The sequence below is a fragment of the Pipistrellus hanaki genome, assembly GCF_964339955.1.
Source record: "Pipistrellus hanaki genome assembly, chromosome: 9".
In the NCBI taxonomy this organism is placed as follows: Eukaryota; Metazoa; Chordata; class Mammalia; order Chiroptera; family Vespertilionidae; genus Pipistrellus; species Pipistrellus hanaki.
The window spans coordinates 69159204-69183621 of NC_140511.1; the positions used below are offsets into that span (position 1 = coordinate 69159204).

At 39.0% G+C, this 24418-nt stretch overlaps 1 protein-coding gene across 1 annotated transcript in view; it reads right to left on the reverse strand.

Annotated features, from left to right (window-relative positions):
- TTC17 (tetratricopeptide repeat domain 17) overlaps window positions 1-22764 on the reverse strand; it is a 73596-nt gene extending 50832 nt beyond the window's left edge. Inside the window, exons 1-5 of the mRNA XM_084894000.1 lie at window positions 22567-22764; window positions 5209-5298; window positions 3235-3404; window positions 2511-2622; window positions 2171-2302 (exon numbers count right to left, since the gene is read on the reverse strand). Of these exons, the coding sequence (XP_084750126.1) occupies window positions 2171-2302; window positions 2511-2622; window positions 3235-3404; window positions 5209-5298; window positions 22567-22725 (663 nt within the window). The 5' untranslated portion in view covers window positions 22726-22764. The remainder of the gene's footprint in view (window positions 1-2170; window positions 2303-2510; window positions 2623-3234; window positions 3405-5208; window positions 5299-22566) is intronic.
- Between the last annotated feature and the right edge of the window lie 1654 nt (window positions 22765-24418).

A 24418-nucleotide genomic window follows, 5' to 3' on the forward strand; every position in this document is an offset into this window, starting at 1 on the left:
TATATATTAAAAAATTGATAAAGATTAAAAAAAAATGCCAATACTGGCTACACTGTATATTAAGTTCAGACATTAACTGTAGAAATGTTAGGTTAGTACAGTCTAGTATTTCTGGGGGACAATTTGACAACATGTATGTAAAAGGCCTTAAGAATGTGGTAACCTTTCAACTCTATAATTCCACTATTAGCAATTTATCCTATGAAAATAGTTTTAATTATACAAATGTGTGAAAATAAAAATCCAAAAGAATATATTATAAAACAGTAATTTTGCCGAAGCCAGTTTGGCTCAGTGGTAGAGCGTCGGTCTGTGGACTGAAAGGTCCCAGGTTCGATTCCGGTCAGGGGCATGTACGTTGGTTGCGGGCACATCCCCGGTGGGGGGTGTGCAGGAGGCAGCTGGTCGATGTTTCTCTCTCATCGACGTTTCTGGCTCTCTATCTCTCTATTTCTCTCCCTTCCTCTCTGTAAAAAATCAATAAAATATATTTAAAAAAAATAAAAATAAAACAGTAATTTTATCTAAGTTTTTAAATTATAAATTTTACTTCATAGATTTTTAATATAATCTATTAAAATATAATCTCATTTTTTACAAGGACCAATTATTTTATTTTTAAGATTAAAACTAAATATAATTATGTATTAATCAGACTATATATTCTATCTTCAAAGAAATGTATGATTTTCAAGTGATGTAACTAAAGACTTGAGCACTATATGCAGTCAGTTAAAGGTTACTATATTCTTTCATAATTGACTTATGACTTGAGATTAAGTCTCTTTTTCAATAGCCTTTTGAGAAAATTTTCCTTAAAATAATCAAATACTTTGATTTTTATCTCTTATTTTCATACTTCATATTGTAAACTGGAACAAAAAGATTAATTTAAATTCTACATGAATTTCTCAAAACATCAGGATAAGCAGAATATTCTACATATTATGAAAAATAAATCTTCAAGAAAAATCTTTCTATAAGATTTCTTATAAAATCTCTCCCCAAATTTATAAATATTCACATAGCACTGTTAATTACTCCTTCCTTAATTGGAACACTTTTTTCTCTTGACTCTTAGAATCACATTCTTCTAGACACCCTTTTGAAATTCCAGCTTATACAGGTATTTCAAAATCAACAAGGCCAAAACAGAACTCTATCTTCACTTCTCTCATCCCCACCCTGCTCCTCCTTCAAGTTGCTCAAGTCAAAAGTTGAGAAATTATCTTTGATTCCTCTTTTTCCCTCATTCCCTGTTCAAATTCATCAGATTCTAAACTTTTAAACACTTCCTGAAATAGTTCCTTCATTTCCCAAACTAATCATTCTAGTCCAAACCATCTTCATCTCTCTCTTGAACTACTGAGGATATTTTAAATCTAGGCCAGTTTCCCTTATTACTCACTCATCGAGTTCTGGGAATGCAATATTTTACATTATTTTCAGAAAAATAAGATGAAGGTGGTAACTTAGCAACAAAATAATCATATATATATAATATACAATGTATTTGAATAATCCATACAAATATACAATGTTTGTGAATAAACTATATGTATATAAATGTTGCAATTATACATTTTATTTAATACCACCATAATAATGCTGAGGAACGATCCTACATTTTAATGCACCCTTTGGGCATAGAGAAGAGCAAAAAGCATTTTCTAATTCCCACAAGTTATCCTAACTGATACATTTAAAGTCTAGGGTCCTTCCTGTAGCACAATTTTCTGTTTCATTTTTTGAAGTAGATGATCCCTTAAAAGAAAAAATTACAAGAAGACTTTATTGTTGGTGGTGATTCTTTTTCATGATCAGAAAATAGTGATGATCTATGTATTATGTGGAGATATAGCAAAGACTCGAAAATTAAATTTTCTTTCACATTCAAAATACATACTCAAACCTATAAGCTCTGTTGCTTATATTAGTATATAATTTTATTTTATGAATTAGTTTAAATACATCTTTTTAGCATTCCTTCCTGGTTAATGGCACAGGATTACCAATGTTTTTCTTTAGCTTTAAACTTTACAGTTTCTATTAATGTAACCTAATTTAAAACCACTGTCTAGATAGAAACAAGCTCGGCAGGTGTATCCTGAGAGTAAAATATCTTCCGTTCACACAAAGTTTCCTGGCTCTTCAGTCAGTGATGACTTACCTTCTGTAGGCCTTCATGAATGAGGTGACCAATGTCATCTATATTCCTTCCTAATCGTTTAGATAAATATGTGAAGATTGGATCTTCTTTAGATAACAGAGGTGCAGAAAGATTAACTCTCTCTTGTACACCCTGAAGAATAAAAATTGAAAAAGGAGATTATAAAAGACTATAATTTGGTATCTAATAACATTTATTTTGAAGGAATTTTAAGAAATACAAGATGTTTGTAAAATTATAAAGCTATGTGAAAGGAAAAGAAAAAGAGTATTTATAAACAAGAGACTACATTTCTAAAAATTCATTAAAAAAAAAAAAAGTCCCACAGCTCTCTACTTACTCGCAAGTGCTGAAAAGCATGTATACTATATGGAAGTTCTAGAATTTTAGTGCAATCAGGTTGCTCAGGCTCTGGAGGGACAGGAGATTCTGTATCTATATAATCTTCAGGGCTAAAATCAAGAAGCAAGAAGCAATGAATAAAAGGTGAAGAAATGTTCAATTTTTCCCTAATTGAACTATATTCTCAAAACATTTCAACTTTTCAACCAGTATTACTCAACATTCATAACGTTTTCAGTGTTGTTAGAGTCAAACATTTTGGGAGTTCAGATTAAAGGAGATAAATCAACAGTGAGAGAGAAAACAGGCTGGTGAGAGAATGTTAAGGTCAGGGACTTTTTAAAAACTAATATAACACTGCTAAATTCTTTCTAGAAATATCAAACCAATTTACATTTCTGTTGATAGCCTCTCCCTATTTTTATAGACGAAAACTATCTAAATGTTTTAATTTGTACGTACTTGATCATTACTGAGAAATATGTTTTCTACATGCTTATCAGTCATTTGTATTTCTTTTGCTATACATTGTTCAATTTACTGCTGTCGTAAATAGTATGTACTTTGAACTTGCAAATTTCAGTAGTATGTACTTTGAACTTGCAAATTTCAATAAACTTATCTGTGATTGAAGTTTATTCACATTTAGAAATAATTTATTGCTTTGAGAAAGAACTGTTCAAGAAAACATAATTTGGGGGGAGGGAAGAGAATGGCTTTACCTGATGTCTTTGCTCTCCAAAGTTATGTATGTGCCATCATACAGATCCAGGTCCCCTAAGGGCACCTTGGCTTTGATGCAGTCTGGATCTTCTTTATTATGTCTTTGTTCCAGTCCTGTGTCTCTGTCCTCATTCTCTTCTATGTGAATTTTTTGAGCAACTAATTGCTTCTGTTGAGAAAAAAATAACACAATGGATTTTTCTAATATTTCCATCGAGATTCCACGTAGGAGAAAGGAGAATTTAATGTACTGAAGAAGCCTGAGAATCTTTTACGAAGACAAGAATTTTGAATATGTCCTCAATTAATTTAGTTGACATTAATAAGCTTCTCTAGATAGGTGAGAATAGCACTGAGATTTGGGGTCTATTTTTTGCCAATACAAAATTGACCAATATACTTCAAAAAAATATAGACTATCTTAACTACTCAATCATTAATGAGAATAAATATATTTTCAATATGTGGATGCTCAACCACTTAGCAACACTGGTCGGGTCAGAAGAATCTTTTAAAACAAAAGATAAAATACTAATGATCAGAAAACCAATTATATTGAAAAACAAATTACATGGTGGTTTACCTAGACTTACTTTTGGTCAAACATTAAAAAACTTAAGAATATGTCAATATTCTTAAGTTTTTTAATGTTTGACCATAAATTTTCCAACAGGATTTTAATTTATTCAGTTTCTTTTACCTTCTCCTGAACATGACAAAAGAGTCTAACATGCCTTAACCAATAATTAGTGGATTCAACATTTCTCATTTGTATTTTCACTGACGTGGTGAATGGCATTCCCTCCTGTATATACTCTAATTTAAGGCTCTTTCTCTTTATATTATGTCATAACTAGAGGCCTGGTGCAAGAAAATTCATGTACTCGGGGGGTGCCTCAGCCTGGCCTGTGCCCTCTCCTTGGGGGGATGTCCACCTGCTGGCTTAGGCCCACTCCCCCAGGCCTAAGCTGTTAGTCAGACATCCTTAGCACTGCTGAGGAGGTGGGAGAGTTTACCACCACCACTGCGCTCATAGCCATCAGCCTGGCTTGTGGCTGAGCGGAGCTCCCCCTGTGGTCACTGCATGTCATAGTGACCAGTTGTTCCCAGTCATTCCACAGTTAGGGTCCATTTGCATATTACCCTTTTACTATATAGGATGACCCCTAAAAAATGGGATAGCATTAAACATATACAATGTGCCTATGCATCTGAAAATAAAAAGTATTTTCTGTACCTCTGAATCTTTTGAACACTGTGTTTTTTAAAAACAGATCAAGCTTCCAAGCATGAAGCCTGATAAATTATATATTGGCAAGCTCAGGGAAGGTCTACATGGCCATCTTGCAAACTCTAAACTCTAAAGTAACCACAAGGATGATCTGAAATTAAACTTTAACTAAAAGCAGTTATGGTGATAATTAATTCGTAGGCTGGTATCTTCCCTGACAAGGTCAATCTTTACCTTAACTGAGCTTATTATCTTTTTGCATCTAAGATAACATATTATTGAAAGTCACGGTAACTTGTAACTTCCCTTTTTCTGGACCCCTCAGGGCACAGCCAAATGTTCTCGGTGCCAGGACAGATACAACAAATTCCTTTATTGTTATTATGTTAATTGTTGACTGCTAACTATCCTGTACCATCTAAGTAAAAAGAATTAAGTGTCTATCATTCTACTCTTTATCCAATCCCACCTCCTTTGCTTTCTCCAGCCTCTCTACTCATCATCAATGGATTTCAAGTAACCCACCTATGTCTCCTCCTTTGATTAAAATGTATAAAAATAGGTTAAAAAATGTCATTCTCTGGAGCACTATCTCAATCCTTTGAGATTCTGCTTCCCAACAATTGACAGTTTGGCTCAAAAAAACAAAAATCCTTTACAGGTTTGAATGTTTCTACATTCACAATAACTTTTATGAAATGCAACAAGTTTCAGTTGCATATTGCATGCCCACTTGCCTCACCTCCAGTTCTTTGAGGTAGTTAACTGTTGATTCTTGTCTCATTAATATGACTAAGTCATGGGGATGCTTCAAGTTCATTGGTGAATCCACCTGCAAAAAAGCAAGCAATAAATAAATAAAGCTCAGATATTGTTAACATAATAAAGTTTCCTTTTATATGCTCTACATTATTGTTCAACCCCCATTACAACCAGTGTTAGGTGCTCAATAAAACTCAAGGGGTATTTTCAAAAGTGATCATATATAAATTTCAACAAGGAGCATGACAGGTTCAAAGCTGTCCTTGAACTTCTACTTGAAAGAGCAAGCTTTTGAAGTGAATATTCTGACTTGACTGGTTAGATGAGAAATATTCAACATGAGAAGTATTTGGCAACAGATGATAAATTCCTTAAAAGATATCTCACATCTGTAATAACAAAAAGGGATTGTCTTGTCTTGATTATCACATTCCATATCTGAACAGATTTGGAAGCAATAAAAGGAAAGTACTAAAAGGACCAATTTTTTTCCTCTTTTTTTTTTTTTTTAATGTTTTCTTTTTTCTTTATTCTTTTTTTTCTAATGATAAAATGATTTTAAATACAATTATGTTACATGCAGTAAACACCAATTATTCAAGAAAAACGATCTTAAATATTACGTGCAATAAACATTAATATTTCAAGAAAAAAAGGATTTTAAGTATAATAATATTACCAAAACTATACTAACATACTATGATATCACAAAAGTTGTAGGAAATATTAAAAATCTGCAAATAACATTCCTTCCTTCCTTCCTTCCTTCCTTCCTTCCTTCCTTCCTTCCTTCCTTCCTTCCTTCCTTCCTTCCTTCCTTCCTTCCTTCCGGTACTAGAGACCAGTGTACAACATTCGTGCACTGGAGGGGGAGCAGGGTTCCCTCAGCCTGACCTGAGCCCTTTAGAAGTCCAGGAGCCCTCGGGGGATGTCTGACTGATGGCTTAAGAGCCTGCTTGTGGCTGAGTGGCACTCCTCCTGTGGAAGTGCACTGACCACTAGGGGGTAGCTCCTGTGTTAAGCATCTGCCACCAGTCGTTCTGCTGTTTGGTTGATTTGCATATTAGCCTTTTATTATATAGGATTATATATGTGTCCTTATCCCCCCATTACCTTCCCCCATCCCCCACTCATGCCCTCACATCCCCCCCCTCCCCCCCCCCCCCCCCCCCCCGGTGTCTGTGTCTGTTTGTTGGTTAGGTTTATGTGAGTGCATACAAGTCCTTTGGTTGATCTCTCGTCCTTACCCCCAACCTCCCCTACCTCCCCTCTGAGGTTTGAGCATCTGATTGACACTTCTCTGTCTCTGACTCTATTTTTGTTCATCAGTTTACATTGTTCATTATATTCCACAAGTGAATGAGATCATGTGATATTTATCTTTTTCTGACTGGCTTATTTCACTTAGCATGATGCTCTCCAGGTCCATCCATGTTGTAGCAAATGGTAAGAGTTCCTTCTTTTTTACTACAGCGTAGTGTTCCATTGTGTAGATGTACCACAGCTTTCTAATACACTCATCTGTGATGGGCATTTAAGCTGTTTCCAAATCTTAGCTATTGTATGCTGCTATGAACATAGGGTGCATATGTCCTTTCTAATTGGTGTTTCTGATTTCTTTGGATATATTCCTAGAAGTGGGATTACTGGGTCAAATGGGAGTTCCATTTTTAATTTTTTAAGGAAACTGCATACTGTTCTCCACAGTGGCTGCACCAGTCTGCATTCCTACCAGCAGTGTAAGAGGGTTTCTTTTTCTCCACATCCTCACCAGCCATTCTGACAGGTGTGAGAAGGTATTTCATTGTCGTTTTGATTTGCATCTCTCAGATGATTAGTGACTTTGAGCATGTTTTCATATGTCTCTTGGCATTTTTTAATGTCCTCTTTCGACAAGTGTCTATTTTAGGTCCTTTGCCCATTTTTAAAAATTGGATTGTTAATCTTCTTTTTGTTAAGTTGTATGAGTAGGACCAATTTTTGAAAATGATTTATGGAAGCCAGAAATGAAAAATATAAATAACCTTGAGATTTATAATTTATAACTTATGTTCTCCAGATCATAAACAAGCAACTATGCCATTGAAGATGTAGAAAAAAGACCTTTCATATGCTGATAGCAGGCTTATAAATTTATTCTTATTTGAAGGGTTATTTGACAACATAATCAAAATGTTATAAGTACATACCCTTTGACCTGGAAATATAAACTCTAGGGTACTATCCTATAGTCATTCTTAAACAAGTAGGCAGATATATGTTCACTATAAGACCTGTAGCTAGAAACAAACAAACAAACCCACAACAATAACCTAATCCATCAATAAGGAAATCCATTATCCAATGGAATGGGATATGGAAAGCTAGATCTACTGTCCTGCAAAAAATGTTCACAATGTATAGTTAAAAACAATAAAGAATAAGTATACCATGATTTTTAAAAGAAGTTGTGTGTATACTTTTATAGATATAGATGTATACACAAAACTAAATCAGCTTATAGTATCTTTTGGGAATTGGGATGAAGAGGTGTATTCATGCTTTTATTTTATATATTCATTTTTATTTTTATTTTTAAATTGTTGGTAATGTACACATAACACTTTTAAAATAAGGAAAAATAATTCATACACATTTATATACATCTTTTGAATTTCAGAAAAATCTAAGTTATTGGCTGTCCTTGGTACCTAAGGGATAAAATGAAGTTCATGCTATCTCATAGTGTTGAGTTGTCAAATTATATACCAGCTCTTCAGGAAGTTCATTCTGAGAAGAAACTATCTTTTTGTAACCTCTAAGAAATTGACATCTGCTCAACTAACTGATTTTGGAGCTAACTTTTTACCTGCAGAAGATAGCCTTGCTTAGACCTTGGTAAATATGATTTATTTATAATTTATTTAAATAAATACCATTAAAAATTATTTTTAAAAGAGGGGATAAGAACAACATAAAATAAAGTTGGCTTTAATTATATACAGTTGTTTTCATGTGACTACAATGAAACTTGCCTGCCTTTGCTCATTCTACCATCTTGGAGATGCCAGAAGAAAAAGAGATGCTAGTCCCAAGTAATTTCCATTCATATTTTCATTGCATTGATCTGAACTACATAATTCCCATTATCTAGTTACATAATGATCACCTCTCCTGGTCTTGCTTTTAAGATAAAATCCCTTCACTGCTACCTGGCCTTCCCACTATATTGGAATTTACATTAAAACTTTTCTGAATTTAAAAGGCACTAAAAATATAATAGCAAGGCCTATACATGGCCACCTGAGCTGTAAATCTATATCAAATAACCACGCCTACCAAAGGCCTATAACGAAAATGCTGTTTATCTCAATAAGAGGTGGACAATTTTGCTTCTCTTTTCAATAGTAGTTGAATAAAATTCCCAACAGGTATATACGAAAGCTACTATAATAAATTGAATTTGGACCAATTTAAATTCAAAGCCCACCAGTCTTCTTTACAATATACAATATTACTTGTGATATGTTATAGCATACCAAAATTTTTATAGGAGAAAATGTAAAAGCTACAGCCAGTGGCTAGCGTACAAAAGAGCTATGCATAAGAAAGCCAAAGAAAGTCTGCTTACTTTGCAACTTTATTTCTCAAGAGGTGGCTATTTATTCAGTATGTCACTTTATATAAAGTATTTTTTCAATGAGGATTTTTTAGGGGAAAAAACTGGAGTGAGAGTGAAAGTGGGACTATGACATTCCTATTCCAAAATACTTAACCAGTTTGATGACCTGGTATTTGGAGAATTGTAAGAGGAATAAAAGAATGAGATAAATGAAGGTTTACATTAGAGGACTAAATGCAGGGGTGGGGAATGTTTGGCCCTGCCAACGCATCAGGGGTGAGTTAATTGTTTGGCTAATTTTTAGCTGGTAATTTTGTATGGCCGGAGAATGACGTTATGAATACCCAAATGGCCTTTGGCAGAAAAAAGGTTCCCCACCCCCGATTTAAAGTACAATCTTAGTTTTAGATGAAAAAGATACTAGGTAACTTTATATATTTGAATAGCATGGGTTTGGCCAACATACGAATATAAGGAAATACTTTTCATTTCCTTGAAGCTTTCAGTTCAACAAGATACAGCAGCTAGAGGAGGTAAAAGTGATCTGCAGAAGGAAGGGAGTCCGCTGACAGCTGTGTTTCTGTTTTTACAAGGCAGCAAATGGTGTGGACCTTCGCCAGATAAGGGTTAGCAGGAAGTGATTTATAGCCTGACATATATTTTTATTGAGGTATCTTCAAGTTCTTAAATTGTAAGACATGATAATTATCCTTGGCAAATGTCAATCAGCTCGAATTTCTCTCCTTTCAAACACCCCTCCTTCTTAGAGGATTACAAATACCACACCATCCACTCATCCAGGCGCACTATGAGTCAATATTCAGAACCTATGTTCTCGTATTTTATACAAATAGTGAAAAGTAATGGTAATATCCTTTAAATCCAGCTGACATTTCGTGAATGATAGTTTCCAGTTGAAGGACGCTGGATGATTAAGAACCAGCGAAATGCTGTCTCTGACTCCACTTGTTCAAACCTGTATTGTTCTCATGGCTCCGGCTTTAGACAAGCTAATTATTAGAGGAATTCTGCCTGGGGCTTGAATTAAAAAAAAAAAAAGCCCCTCCTATTTTCCCTTCTCTTGACATAAAAGAAGCCTGAATCTTATACTTTCTTAAAATGGATCTGAGGAACTACCAGGGTCCCATCTTCTTGGTTGGTGCCTTCTTGGTCAATAAACCTTTTCTTACTCCAGACTGACATTTTTAGTTTTGGCATTCTGAAGCTTCCAGCAAAGAAATTTTGGAGGTTAACAATTATTCTTTTCTTGTGTTTTCTGACTTTTTTTCTACAGGGAACACATATTACTTAAATATATAAAGCAGTTTTGTTTTTTTTGTTTTTTTGCTTTTTTTTTTAAGTGCTATCTATGGGTCATCTTGCTAAAAGGAATCTTTGGAGCACTATGCTACATGTATTTACTAAAAATTATTTTTATTGCTGAAAATATACAGATATTCCTTTCCCCAGCCCATTGACTCCCTCCAGGCCTTCCCCACACAACTTTCTCATTTCCTCCTCAATAAAATGGGCATAGCTGGTGGTATATTCAGGGAAGGGGCCCAATATGCTCCGAATTTGCTACCAGTGGTCATCTCAGATGCTTCCCAACACCTCTGGCAAAAAGAGAGTAAGGAGAATTGAGAAATCAGAACTATCCTTGGGTCCAGGATATGCCTGCTATCTCTTTTCATGTTTCCTTAACCCAATTCCTCGCTGAACTGGGCAAAGAAACCCTCAGTGTTGATGATGTAGTTTACCAGCTGGCCCCTTGAGCCCCGTAATTTTTAAAACTGTGTTATGAACTTTCACTGAAACTTTTACGTAAGAAAAGTTGCATGAACATCCACAAGTAGACTAAAAGGTAGAAAAGATCCAGGTTCACACACATAGTATACATACAAAAGAAAAAATTACCTTAGTATAATTTTTACTTATCAAGTATATTGAACTATAAATAAACTTCAGCCACAACAGTAAGAAAAAAGGAAAAAACATAATAAGCACCTTGGAGCAAATTCTGTCAGGCAAATATTTTAGACACTGCTTATTCTTTTTTTTTTTTAATATATATTTTATTGATTTTGTACAGAGAGGAAGGGAGAGAGATAGAGAGTTAGAAATATCGATGAGAGAGCAACATCTTGCACACCCCCTACTGGGGATATGCCCACAACCAAGGTACATGCCCTTGACCGGAATCGAACCCGGGACCCTCCAGTCCCCAAGCCGACGCTCTATCCATTGAGCCAAACCGGTTTCGGCTACACTGCTTATTCTTGATTTAATATAAAGAGGCTGCCCTAGCTGGTTTGGCTCAGTGGATAGAACATCAGCTCGCAGACTAAATTCTGGTCAAGGACATGTACCTCGGTTGCAGGCTCAATCCCCATCCCTGATCAGGGTTACGTGTGGAATTGTTTCTCTCTCTCTGTCTCTACATCTCCCTTCCTCTCTAAAAATCAATGGAAACATATTCTCAGGTGAGCATTAACAAACAAACAAACAAACAAAGAGACTGACTTTGCCTTTGAAATAGAGATAAATAATATAAATTGCTTGAGCACTTGAAATCCTAATTTCCTATTAAACCCTCCCTCTCCCTTCATTAGGAACTTGCTAACATTTCTCAAATAATCAATCTCCTGAATAGAATTCCCATTTTTCCAGAAGTATCCCACAAGTGGATCTAATTCTCCTTTGTGTCAATGCTACAGGCTTTTACAATTTAACTAATTTCTGTACCCTTTTATTAAAAAAGTAATGATTGAAGCAAAAAAAGTAATGATTGATGCTGGCAAAATCATTGCACCATCTTTGCTCCTGTTATTCTTTGTTATTTGAAGCAACAGTGACCTATCCACAGTTTTTCATATTGATATCACTGTTCCTTTTTTTTTTTTTTTTTTTAAGTTTTTTTTTGTTTGTTTAGGTTTAAAATAATATCAAAACACACCATTAAACATTTCCTGTTTAAAATATCAAAGCACACCATTAGATATTTCCTCTATTTCATATCTGGGGGGGGAAAAAGGAAGGGGAGAGGCAAGAGGCAAGGAATATGGGTGGCAACTAGAAAAGGCAAGGAGCCGAAACCGGTTTGGCTCAGCGGTAGAGCGTCGGTCTGCGGACTGAAGGGTCCCGGGTTCGATTCCGGTCAGGGGCATTGTACATTGGTTGCGGGCACATCCCCGATAGGGGGTGTGCAGGAGGCGGCTGGTAGGTGTTTCTAGCTCTATCTCTCTCCCTTCCTCTCTGTAAAAAAATCAATAAAATATATTTTAAAAAAAAGAAAGAAAAGGCAAGGAAATGGTTTCTCCCCTAAAACCTCCAGCAAGATATATACTGCTTCTGTCTGCCTGGGTAGAGTGAAATACAAGTTGGTAAAATAATAAATTGGTGTTGTTTTAAATCACTCAATTACTGATTTTTAGCAGCAGGATTAGAAAACTAATATCAGCACCAAGTAGCAGAAATAATACTAGACATAATGGAGATTAATAAAAACATGGCAGTTTACAAGTTTTTACTTAGATGGGTGCCGAGTTGTATCTTCCTAAAATACAGACATTGACGCCCTGACCCCCAAAGTGAAGATAACTGGAGAATGGGCCTTTGGGAGGTGATCCAGTTTAGATGAAGTCGTGTGGTTTTGGGCCTGCAGGGTGGGAGTGGTGACCTTTTAAGAGGAGATGCCAGAGAGCTTACTTTCTCTTTCTGCCCAGTGACAGCAATAATGCAGCTATCTGCGAGCCTCACCAGAATCTGACTCTGGTGATCTTGGATTTCCTGCCTTCAAAACTGTGAGAAAATAAACTCTGTTGCTTAAGCCTCCCAGTTGACAGTATTTTGTTATAGCAGCCCAAGCTGAGACAGATGTGTTAACCAAATATTGGAAAAGTGACACTACAATCAGTGCCAGAAATGGGATCTTGGTAACTTTATCGTTACTCAGGTGATAGCACACTCAACAGCCAGGGAATTACTTACTGTTCAAGCTAGATTACAGTGTTTCCCAACCTTCTCTCATGATGAGAATCACCTGGTGGAGTTGTTAAAACACAGATTCCTGAATCCCAACTAAGAAGTGCTAAACTAGAATTTTTGGGAACATATAGGTAAAATTGCATACCTAACTTAGTGCTCTGTATATAACATCTGTGTTAGAGCACTAGTTAAGTATACAATTTTACCTATATGTTCCCAAAAATTCTAGTTTAGCACTTCTTAGTTGGGATTCAGGAATCTGTGTTTTAACAACTCCACCAGGTGATTCTCATCATGAGAGAAGGTTGGGAAACACTGAGCTAGAAAATGTTGCTCTAAAAAAGACACAACGGAGTAAAGTTTAACTTGATTACTACTCATCAAAACTTGATTACTCATCAACCTAGGCAGAGGGTTGGGGGGAACCTCCAGTTTGACTGTATTCCCAGCAATGTGAAATAAGCATTAATGACAATGGTTTAGTTTTTCTACGAAGGTCAAAACCAAACTGAAGGTTCCTTTTGTCCAGACTTCTACTTACGGCTGCAACACTTTAGTGAAGCGCGATGGATAGAATAACGGTTTTTCACTAGAAAGGTTTTAAACGCTGCTGGGTATTTTCAAACACTCCTCATGCAGTTCCTTAGGATAAGGTGACCAGATGTCCCGCTTTTGGCGGGACAATCCCGATTTTTAAGAATTTGTCCCGCGGCGTTTTGAAAAAGTCCCGATTTTTGGAAAGAATCTTTTAGATCTTTTGGACTTTTTAAAAGTGCCACGGGATGCGGGACAAATTGTTAAAAATCGGGACTGTCCAGCCGAAAGCGGGACATCTGGTCACCTTACCTTAGGAGGGCAGGTGGGCAATACTTAAGAAAATGAAATATAATGCATTCTTAGAACCAGGAGATTCCATTTCAAAGAATTTATCTTACAGACAGACATACTCAATAGATTCATGAAGCATACATAAATGTCCCTCCCTAGGAAACTGGTTAAATAAGTCACAGAACATCTATGCAACTGAGTACTATGCGGTCTGAAGGTAGAAGGGGTTAGCTTTTTATTTCTGACATGGACAGATGTTTAAGTCTTATTAAGTGAATAAAAGATAGCGGTGAGACATAATGTTTCCAGCTGTGTGTTTAGAACAAATCTCTCTGTGTGTGTGTGTGTGTGTGTGTGTGTGTGTGTTTGCAAATGAATAGGAACTTTTTGGAAGAATGCACAACTAATTCCGTGATTGCTGCCAGGGAGGTTTGTGAGTAGTTACAAAACTTTCACTTTTCCTTTTATAACATACTTAGTAGCTTGGGGGGAAAAACTTGAATAATGAGCATGTATTTTATAATTTTAAGTTCAATTATAAAATTGAAACAATCTTTAATTTTGGTATTTGTTTTACAAATAAAACTACACATTTTTTTGTTATTGTTAGTACCCATGTTGAGCACTGCAGCAAGGAAAAACAGTTTAGAATCAAATCTGGGCTTAGGTTTACATTCTGCGACTTCTTACCTGCATGGCAAGGAATTTAACCACACTCAGCCTAAATGTCTTTACTCATAAGAGATCAATACCCACGTTTTCTGGGTCTGTATGAGAATAAAAATGAGATAACAGGAAAATACTGGGTAAAGTGTTCAGTGAAATACAGGCATTAAATTGTTTTATTACAACAAAAGTTTCCTGTTGAAATCCTAAATTACAGTCACTTCCACGTATTTGTATGACTGTATCAAGTACAAACTCTATGAAGGCAGGGGCGGTATCTCCCTCACTGCTGTCTTCCAAGTACTTAACAAAGAACTCACTCAGGCATGGCGGAGACTGTGTGCGCCAAGCCAGCCGAGTGTTAACAGGCACACAAAAAGCACTCGGCAAATACTTGCTCAAATAAAAACGTTCCTGACTCCATTTGGCCATGGTTGGCAGTACTTTACTCTCTTAAGTTTTACTAAAGATTAATTACCCATCTCAACTCCCCGCTCGAGTGGAAAAGACTGACCATTAGGCTCCCTCTTGGCAGTCACCTGATTTTAATTAAAGAATAGCTAAGTGCCTCAGAGGGAAAGTGAGGACTGGAGTAAGAGGTTAGTAAAAAATGCATGAGTGAGTTCTTTTCTAAAGTTAGATCCGCGAAGTGGTTGCTGCTTGACTAAACAAATGTGGGAGGCGCAGTATGATCTGCCAGTGTGAACGCCCAGTAGTGTGTCTTGAAAGCAAATATATACTTTGGCTTACATAAAATTGTCATGACCTTATAAATTCTGTTTGTTCCTTGTTAATCCTCACCTGAGGATGTTTTTAAGAGAGAGTGGAAGGAGGGAGGGAGCAGGAGAGGAAAACATTGGCCACATCAGTGACGGAGTGGATGACCTCCCTTGCACACACAACCTGATCGCAGCAGACAGGAAGAGGCAGCTCTGAAACTGTGGCTCTTCTCACCTTTTCTGAAGGCCGAGTGCTGGTTCTTGGACACGTGAGGCTTCCTTTAGGCAGGCCTCCAGATGACTAGCACATTAATGAGTATGGTACGGCTTCATTCAGATAATGGTAAATTCCTAAAAGGCAGGAACCTTTTATCTCCTTTCCTTACACCATCCACTCAACAGAAACCAGCCTATGTGTTTAAGCAGCATGAGAAAGGATGGAGTTGCAGAGAAGGTGATATAGCCACTCCCCTCATGGAGCAGGTGATAGTCTAATTCAGTGGTCGGCAAACTCATTAGTCAGCAGAGCCAAATATCAACAGGACAACGATATTTTTCCCAACGATAGAAATTTCTTTTGAGAGCCAAATTTTTAAAATTTAAACTTCTTCTAATGCCACTTCTTCAAAATAGACTCGCCCAGGCTGTGGTATTTTGTGGAAGAGCCACACTCAAGGGGCCCAAGAGCCGCATGTGGCTCTCGAGCCGCAGTTTGCCGACCACGGGTCTGGAGAAACATTGATTGGTTGCCTCCTGCATGACTCCTGACCAGGGCCAGAGAACCTGCAACCAAGGTATGTGCCCTTGACTGGAATCGAACCCAGGACCCTTCAGTCTGCGGGCTGACACTCTATCCACTGAGCCAAACTGGCTAGGGCCATTTTTTTTCTTTAAGTACTCCCCAAAATGTTAGATATTTATTTTTACAATGCCCTGCTTTAATTTTCTAATTCAAGTTTTCATTACTGAATTACAGTAATGATAGTGGCTTTGGGAAGATGATATAATTAGAAAGTAAAACTGAAAGATGTTGGTAAGGATTAAGGCAGAGGGAGAAATTAAAAGAGACCATTTGATTTCTGACATAGACAAATGTGTAAATGGTGAATGGTAGTGTCTTTCATTAAATTTGGGAAAATAGAGCATGACACAGGTGTAGGGGTAAAATAAGTTAAGATTTGGTCATATGAAGTTTGAAGTACCCAGAGGGCATTCACATGGAATTAAAAGCTAATATAAAGGTCTTGAATCTATAACTGGAGAAAAAACCTGAATTGCAGAAAGAAACGTGGATACTCTCAGCATAGAGATGGTAACTTAAGTCCTGAGAAGGAATGAGATTGACCAGGTGTAAAGAGTAAAGAGAGAAGGCTTTAGGACAGAAGTTGGAGGAAGAGCAATGTAAAAAACCGAATTTCCCAGAATGATCTGTGACCCTTCTGCATTATAATCTCCCCAGGAGTTTGATAAAAATGTAGAATCCTTGGCTCCATCACCAACTTCCGGAATTAGACCCTCTGAGTGGCCTCTGAATCTGCATTCAGGCAAGAATCAGATTATTTTTGTGCAAAGTAAAATTTGAGAACCATTGATCTAAAAGATAAGTGCAGTAAGAAGAGGGAAAAAAAAAGTGGAAAAAGAGCTGTACTTTGCTCACTGCTAAAGAAAAGTGAGAATTTTGTGTCACAGTAGCCAATGGAAAAAAAAGCTGGCAAAAAAGGGAAGCAGCCAATAAATACTTGTTCAATAAATAACTGGAGAAATTATTTAAAATTATAGTTTATCTCTGTATATATCCAAGTTCCTATTACTACTCTGCAGTATAAACAAAATTAATATTTGGGTAATTGATAAGAAGAAAAATAATAGTAGGAAATATCTAAAAACAGTGGACTGAATAAGAGTCATTTTGATACCAAAGTCTAGGAGAAACTGCAAAGGTTTACCAGGTGCCTAGTAAGTTAGTGAATAACCACTATGACCTCTCAGGTCCAAGTAAATCCCTGAAGTGTATAAACAAGGAAACTACTCCATGGCAAAATGATAGGTTCAGGTTTTTTTTAATTTTTTTATTTTATTTTATTGATTTTTTACAGAGCGGAAAAGAGAGAGATAGGGAGTTAGAAACATCGATGAGAGAGAAACATCGATCAGCTGCCTCCTGCACACCTCCCACTGGGGATGTGCCCGCAACCAAGGTACATGCCCTTGACAGAGATTGAACCTGGGACCCTTGAGTCCACAGACTGATCGATGCTCTCTCCACTGAGCCAAACTGGTTAGGGCTAGATGGGTTCACTTTAGAAAAGCTGTGAAATGAAACTGTCAGTTTAATGGTACTATATCGATGCTCTCTCCCAGATTAACCAAATTATTTAACATCTGACCAAAATTAAGCTACTCCTTCACTTATAAGCTATTAGAAACCAATAAAGACTTAGTCTTGTCCAACTAAAGCTGATAGCTCTTCTTTAGCCATAGCTACTGAAATAGCTGCTCATCAAACGAATCTTTGCCAAGACTGCTAGGCTTCAGGGCATCATTTTGTCAGCAACCTTGTTTGTTCTGTCTGAACAGTTAAAAGGATCTGCACTCCTAACACATCGACTTGATAGAGAGGAGGTAAGTTAATTCACACCTATTTGGGACCCTCCCTGCCCACCTACCCCCAATTTGAAGTCACCACAAAACATGCTGCAGAGGAAAGCAAACTGGAAAAGGGAAGATATTTACTTCATTGGTCTTATTTTTGCTTTTATTTTTATTCCTTCATTTGTAAGGTGTTACCAGAAAGGGATGGGCACTTCACATTTACTGATTACAAAGTGCTCACTTGTAGGCTACTGCAGATAAATACATTTTTACTGATTGTTACAACTAAATACCATTCATTAATTATGTGACTTGGAGTGACTTTCTTGTCTAAGAGTTATATATTCTTTTTAAAAAAAAAAAAATATATATATATTTTATTGATTTTTTTACAGAGAGGAAGAGAGAGGAACAGAGAGTTAGAAACATCGATGAGAGAGAACCATCGATCAGCTGCCTCTTGCACATCCCCCACTGGGGATGTGCCCGCAACCAAGGTACATGCCCTTGACCGGAATCGAACCCGGGACCTTTCAGTCCGCAGGCCGATGCTCTATCCACTGAGCCAAACTGGTTTCAGCTAAGAGTTATATATTCTTAAATAATTTTTCCAAATCTAAAATTCTATCATTCTAAGATTAGAGAGGGAAGCAGTAGCCAAGAAGATAAATATTATCAGAGAGCTGAAAAAGATGATACCTACTTAAAATTTTAGAGCAATAAATCCAGTACTAGCTAACAGTACAACTTCTTGACTCAATAGGCTGCAACAAACAAACTTGTAACATTTCAAGAATCCATCTGTTAGAACAGGGAACAATTCCACCCCCCCAACCCTCACCCCGCACCCCAAAAAAGATGCAATATATAGTAACTAGGCTCTCAAGCTAATCCACAAATATATTTAATCTCCAATGCAATTGAGTTGCTAGACACTTTAAAATATATTTTTTATTGATTTCAGAGAGAAAGGGAGAGATAGAAACATCAATGATGAGAATCATTGATCGGCTGCCTTCTGCATGCCCCACACTGGGGATCGAGCCCACAACCGGGGCATAAGCCCTGAATGAGAATTGAACTGTGAACTCCTGGTTCATAGGTTGGCACTCAACCACTGAGCCATGCTGGCTGGGTGCTAGACACTTTTGATAAAAATAGAAAACAGATGTTGCTACACTAGTAATTAAGCAAAAAGAACATAAAAATGAAACAAAAAGCCGAAACCAGTTTGGCTCAGTGGATAGAGCGTTGGCCTCCAGACCGAAAAGTCCTGGGTTTGATTCCGGTCAAGGGCATGTACATTGGTTGCGGTCACATCCCCGGTGAGGGTGTGCACGAGGCAGCTGGTCGATGTTTCTCTCTCATTGATGTTTCTAGCTCTCTATCCCTCTCCCTTCCTCTCTGTAAAAAATCAATAAAATATATTTTAAAAAATGAAACAAAAAATGTTTATCTTGAAGCCTCTTCACAGTGAAGTCAACCAAAAGATCCATTGACCTAATTACACACAGGGTAGATCCTTCTAGTGACTAGATTACAATAGCCCACTGCTCAAATCCACGGACTCCAAGTTAAGGACCCTGCTCAAACAACATTAGAGAGCTTGGTCACTAATGGGTCAGAAGTATTCCAAAGCCCACAGTTGGGAGAAAAACACAGAACTGCAGAAGAGAAGGAAGGAAGGGGCCTTTTTTAGATATCCCCTGACTTCAATGGGAAATGAACTTAGTGACTGGAGCATTCTCTTCACATCCCCGCTCCAGGATTTCCTGGACAATGCTCCTGGGAGTTCAGTGGTGGCTCAGTACACATGGAGCCTAAGAACACTACAGATATGCTTCCTGGCTGGAGCAGGGACTGTGGGAAGAACAATTTCCTGAGCTGCTATGCCAACTAGTTAGACACCTGCTATTGCCAGAAGCAGCCCAGCTTTGACTGTGAGGAGGCTGTGAAGGAGTGTCTGCTTCCTGGCTCTGACTGAATCCCCATTTCAACCCCTTCACAGATCCAGGGCTTCCAGTATATGTGCATGTTCACCAGTCTGCAGTCTGAGCTTGTGGGTGCATATCTTGATCATCTACAATAGGAAGGCCAGGAATAGAAAAACCAAACAAATGTTCAGTCTCTTCTCCTGGGAAGGACTACTTTCTTATTTTAAACTTTAACTATAATGATAGAAAATGTCTCTTTAAAACTACACTTGGCAACTCTAATTTTTAATTCACAAGTACTTCTCCACATTCACTATGAAAACAATGGCCTATTATATCTAATTTAAACAGGTTTAAATATCAGGTGAAGCGATTCAAAAGGTATTTGTCCCTCTACTTTTCTAAGATCTGTTATTTCAGTTTGCCCTTGGCCTTTGCCCTGGTATTAGGCAACATGAAAATGGAAATCATAGATAGTATAACCAAGAACAAGTAACAAGAAATGTGGTATGTCATGAAGGACACAATATATACACTAAGTTTTTTATTATGTTTCTGAATGAATGGATAGATCTGCAGTATACTCCAATCTATTGTACATACTGAAGGGATCTTGCAATTCTTTAACAAGTATATCCAAATGTGATAATTAATCACAGTTATAACGGAAGTTTGGATTTTGCCTGCATTCAAATTATTGCCGAAAGGGCAGCATGGGTAATGCACACACAGCTATCAGAGTGGAACTTAGAAGCTGACCATGATATCCAACTCGCCTCCTATTGTTTCAATATAGCCACCAACTTTATTCTGTTATACATTTTTATGATGGCTCGAATCTAAGTATATGTTGTATAGCAAAACACCGGAAAATTCACTGAAAAGGGTCCTTTAAGAAGGCATGTAGCAAAGAACCTTGCTTTCCTAACGTTAAGCCTAATAACTTACTGCAGTGGTGACTTGGCAGAGATCCAGAAAATTCTCTAGACTTCTCCTTTTCTGATGCAACCCGTACCTTTCCCCACTAAAACATATACATCAATGTGCAAAACGAAGGAATTTGTTTAAAAAAATAAAAACCCAATCAGATTCTACTTTCCCTTACAGCATAGAAGTAATTACTTTCAGCATAAAAGTAATAAATACATTTCTACCAGATGGGCTACTTTCTCAGCTGAGTGGCAGGACACCAAAATGGTAAGGAGAAATCAATGTCATGGAGTATAAATAGCTGTGGCCAAAAGCAATACCGTAGAAGAGCCAATAGGAGAAGGGATCCCCAAATTGCAGCAGGAGTGAATTAATTCCCTGTCTCCCTTCAGGAGGGCCTCAGGGAAACGAAAGAAGGGGGCAAGTAACCAGGACTCACATAAGATTTCCAATCTTTCCTTAGAGATGAATGTGCAGTGTTTTCTAGGGTTTCTTTTAAATATATATATATATACACACACACACACACAATATGTGTGTGTGTGTGTGTGTGTGTATATATATATATATATATATATATATATATATATATATTATAGATTTTTTACAGAGAGGAAGGGAGAAAGATAGAGAGTTAGAAACACCGATGAGAGAGAAACATCGATCAGCTACCTACTGCACACCTCCTACTGGGGATGTGCCCGCAACCAAAGTACATGCCCTTGACTGGAATGGAACCTGGGACCCTTCAGTCCACAGGCCGACGCTCTCTCTACCCACTGAGCCAAACCGGTCACGGCTAGGGTTTCTGAAACACATATTTCTTAAGCCTCGGCTGGCACGACCATGAAAGGAAATTTTTTTTTTCTAGTGTAAGGTAGGTAAAGAGGAAATGCCACCCAATAGGAAGTCAATCTTTTCTCAGCTCTGCTGAAAACCACTCACCAACACCAACGCTGATTTTTAAACGTTTCAACTCCTTCATTATAGGTGAGATAAAATGCGCATCCCACGGCAGATCTAAATGTGCACTAGACTCTACACAAAAGTGAGCCTTGCACTGCGTTCCTATCACCGTTCATCACAGGCCACTCGAGGGACCGGGCATTTCACACAATGAATGGTTAATCCATTTGAGATCAGGGGGCTAAACTGAGCTAACCTGCTTGGGGCTCACACTTCACTTTCTCCATGTTCGCTGAACTTTTCAGAATTGCTTTCAAGAGTGTTGAAATCCACGAAGTTCACCAAGATTCTGTACCACACACACACAGAGACGTACCCTTTGGGCATCAGCATGCACCAAATGCAGGCAACCATAAAGTTATGCAAGAAAAGCAGGAATTAGTTCAGGCACAAGAATGCAGGAAATGGCACATCCTTCTTGCAGGGCTACAGCAACGAGGTACAGACACAATGCCGAGCGCGCCCGCCCGCCGGGGAACGGAGGGCCGTGCCTGCTGGAAGGATGCAGGCGACGCCACCAGAGGCATCTTCTGCACACATTCCTTCGCAAGGAGAGAGAGTGCATCTGGTCTCCCGTGAGCCCCTGCCGACCTGGGGACACGGTGAAACGTGTACCTGGGTAACGGTACACCGCAGCCAGACAGGAAGGCCGGCGGCGGGGAAGGAGCAGGACGAGGGGAAGCAGCCAGCCATGACCCCCTGCCTCCGGGTGCCCAAGCTGTCACGGCCCCGGAGCCCCGCGCTGCCACCTGCTTTCCACTTCCTCCGGGAGCTGGCTGGCGACGCGTGGGCCCCAGGGGAACCAGAGGCGGACAGAGAAAAAAACGAATCTATGGTTTACAATGTCCCCGGGGCCCGAACCCCGACCGCCGGGGCGATGCTCCGCACGCGGCGCGCGGCCCCGGGAGCGGGAGCCTGAGAACTTGCAGGCGGCCGTGGGGAAGGGGGGCGCCGGGGTCCCCCGGGCCGGGGCCCGGGGGCCCGGGAAGGTGGGCCGGGGCGGGGCCGCGCGGAGCCAGCCAGACGGCCAGCCAGGGGTCGGGCCGGAGCGGGGATCCCCCCCCCCCCCCAGGGCGAGGGCCGGCGCGGGCGGACCGGGGCGCCGCCGCCGCTACCTGCTGCTGGATCTTGCCGTCCTCCGTGACGACCCAGTGCGTGGTGGCCCAGGCCCCGCGAGCCGCCATGCTCAGCAAGGCGGAGAGGCCGAGGAGCCAGCCTGGGCCGGAGCGCGGTGGCAGCTCGCACCGGCCGCGGACCCTTACTGCCGCCGCCATCTTGCCCCCCCCGCCGGGCCGCTAGCACCGGAAGCGGAAGTGGGCCCCCTCCGCCCGCCATCTTGGGGAGGTCGGCGCTAGACGAGGAGGAGGAAGAGAAGGAGGAGGAGCCGGCGGGATGCTGATGGGCGTTCTCCCTCTCGGTTTGGACGGCGGGGAAGGGCGGCCCCCGGTGGCCGGCCCAGCGTGGTGTCAGGTCGGAGACCGCTTTTTTGTTGTTGTTGTTGTCCAGCGTGGGAGCATGGGGACCAGAGGGAGAGGAAAGTGGTGTATGCCAAAGGGGAAGGCTCACACACACACACATTTTAAAATAAAACCTTGGCTTTTTATCTTTATTTCTGGGTAGGTAAAAATAGTGGAGAAATGAAAGGTATGCCTTCAAAGCACCTAAAGGGGAGAGATGTCTTATGTTTTCATGTTAACTTTCCTTTTTTTTATTGGTTTATTCATTTTTATTTATTTCAGAGAGGAAGGGAGAAGAGAGAGAAACCTCAGTGATGAGAGAGAATTGTTGATGGGCTGCCTCCTGCGCACCCCCCACTGGGGATGTGCCCGCAACCAATGCACATGCCCTTGACCGGAATCGAATCGGAGGGCCTTTAGTCCGCAGGCCAACGCTCTATCCACTGAGCCAAACCGGTTTCGGCTAGTTTGTGCTTCTTAAAAAAATCTTATCCATTATTTATAGCATGATAATTTTTAGTTTGTCCTCATAGGAATACCATTCCCTTATTTATTCCTCTCTGTTCCTTTTCTACTTACCGTAGTGTATTCTTGAATGCAAACTAGAACAGTATGTAGTATTTTACCTAGGCTTTGTCTCAGATCTTATTTCTAATATCACCCTATGATAACCAGATTTTTACTGCATTTTCTTATTTGTGGTAACATTAGTTTTAGGGAATGAACATACAACTTCTAGGAATAAATATCCAATTTCTTAGTGTTTTTTTTTTTTTTTTTTTTTTGAAATTAGATTTGTTTCCATTATGCTTGCTAAAATTAAACCTCACTTCCTGTTTCCTACTCATCCAGAATTAATTTGAATTCCCCCTATAGTTTCTAAAATGGGGGAAGGATAGTAAGTTGAGGGAACACACAGGACAATGGTTAACTCTTAACCCTAACCCTAACCTGAAGGATCAACCAAATAACCAGATGAAGACTTAGTAGATGAGGAATTTAGGAGTTCTGGGGTGGAGACTAGGAGCCTACAAGCTTTGAGCAACCCTCTTTAGCACAGTCTGGCATTTTCTTTTTTAAAATATATTTTATTGATTTTCCACAGAGAGGAAGGAAGGGAGATAAGAGAGCTAGAAACATCGATGAGAGAGAAACATCAACCAGCTGCCTCTTGCACACCCCCCACTGGGGATGTGCCCACAACCAATGTACATGCCCTTGACCGGAATCGAACCTGGGACCTTTCAGTCTGCAGACCGATCCTCTATCCACTGAGCCAAACCGGTTTTGGTAAATCTGGCATTCTTAAAGCCAGGTGTTCGGTAGGTTTTGCTACCTCCAAGTCAAACGCTTTTCCTTGAAATCTTTATTAGGTTGGTTCCAATAACCATCCAGATCTCTGTTCAAACAAATTTCTCAGAGGCTTTTTCTAACCATTCTGTCTATGCTAGCTCTCTCACACACAATCCCAACAGAATGCTTCAGTGTCCTTGTAAAGTCTCATTAGGCT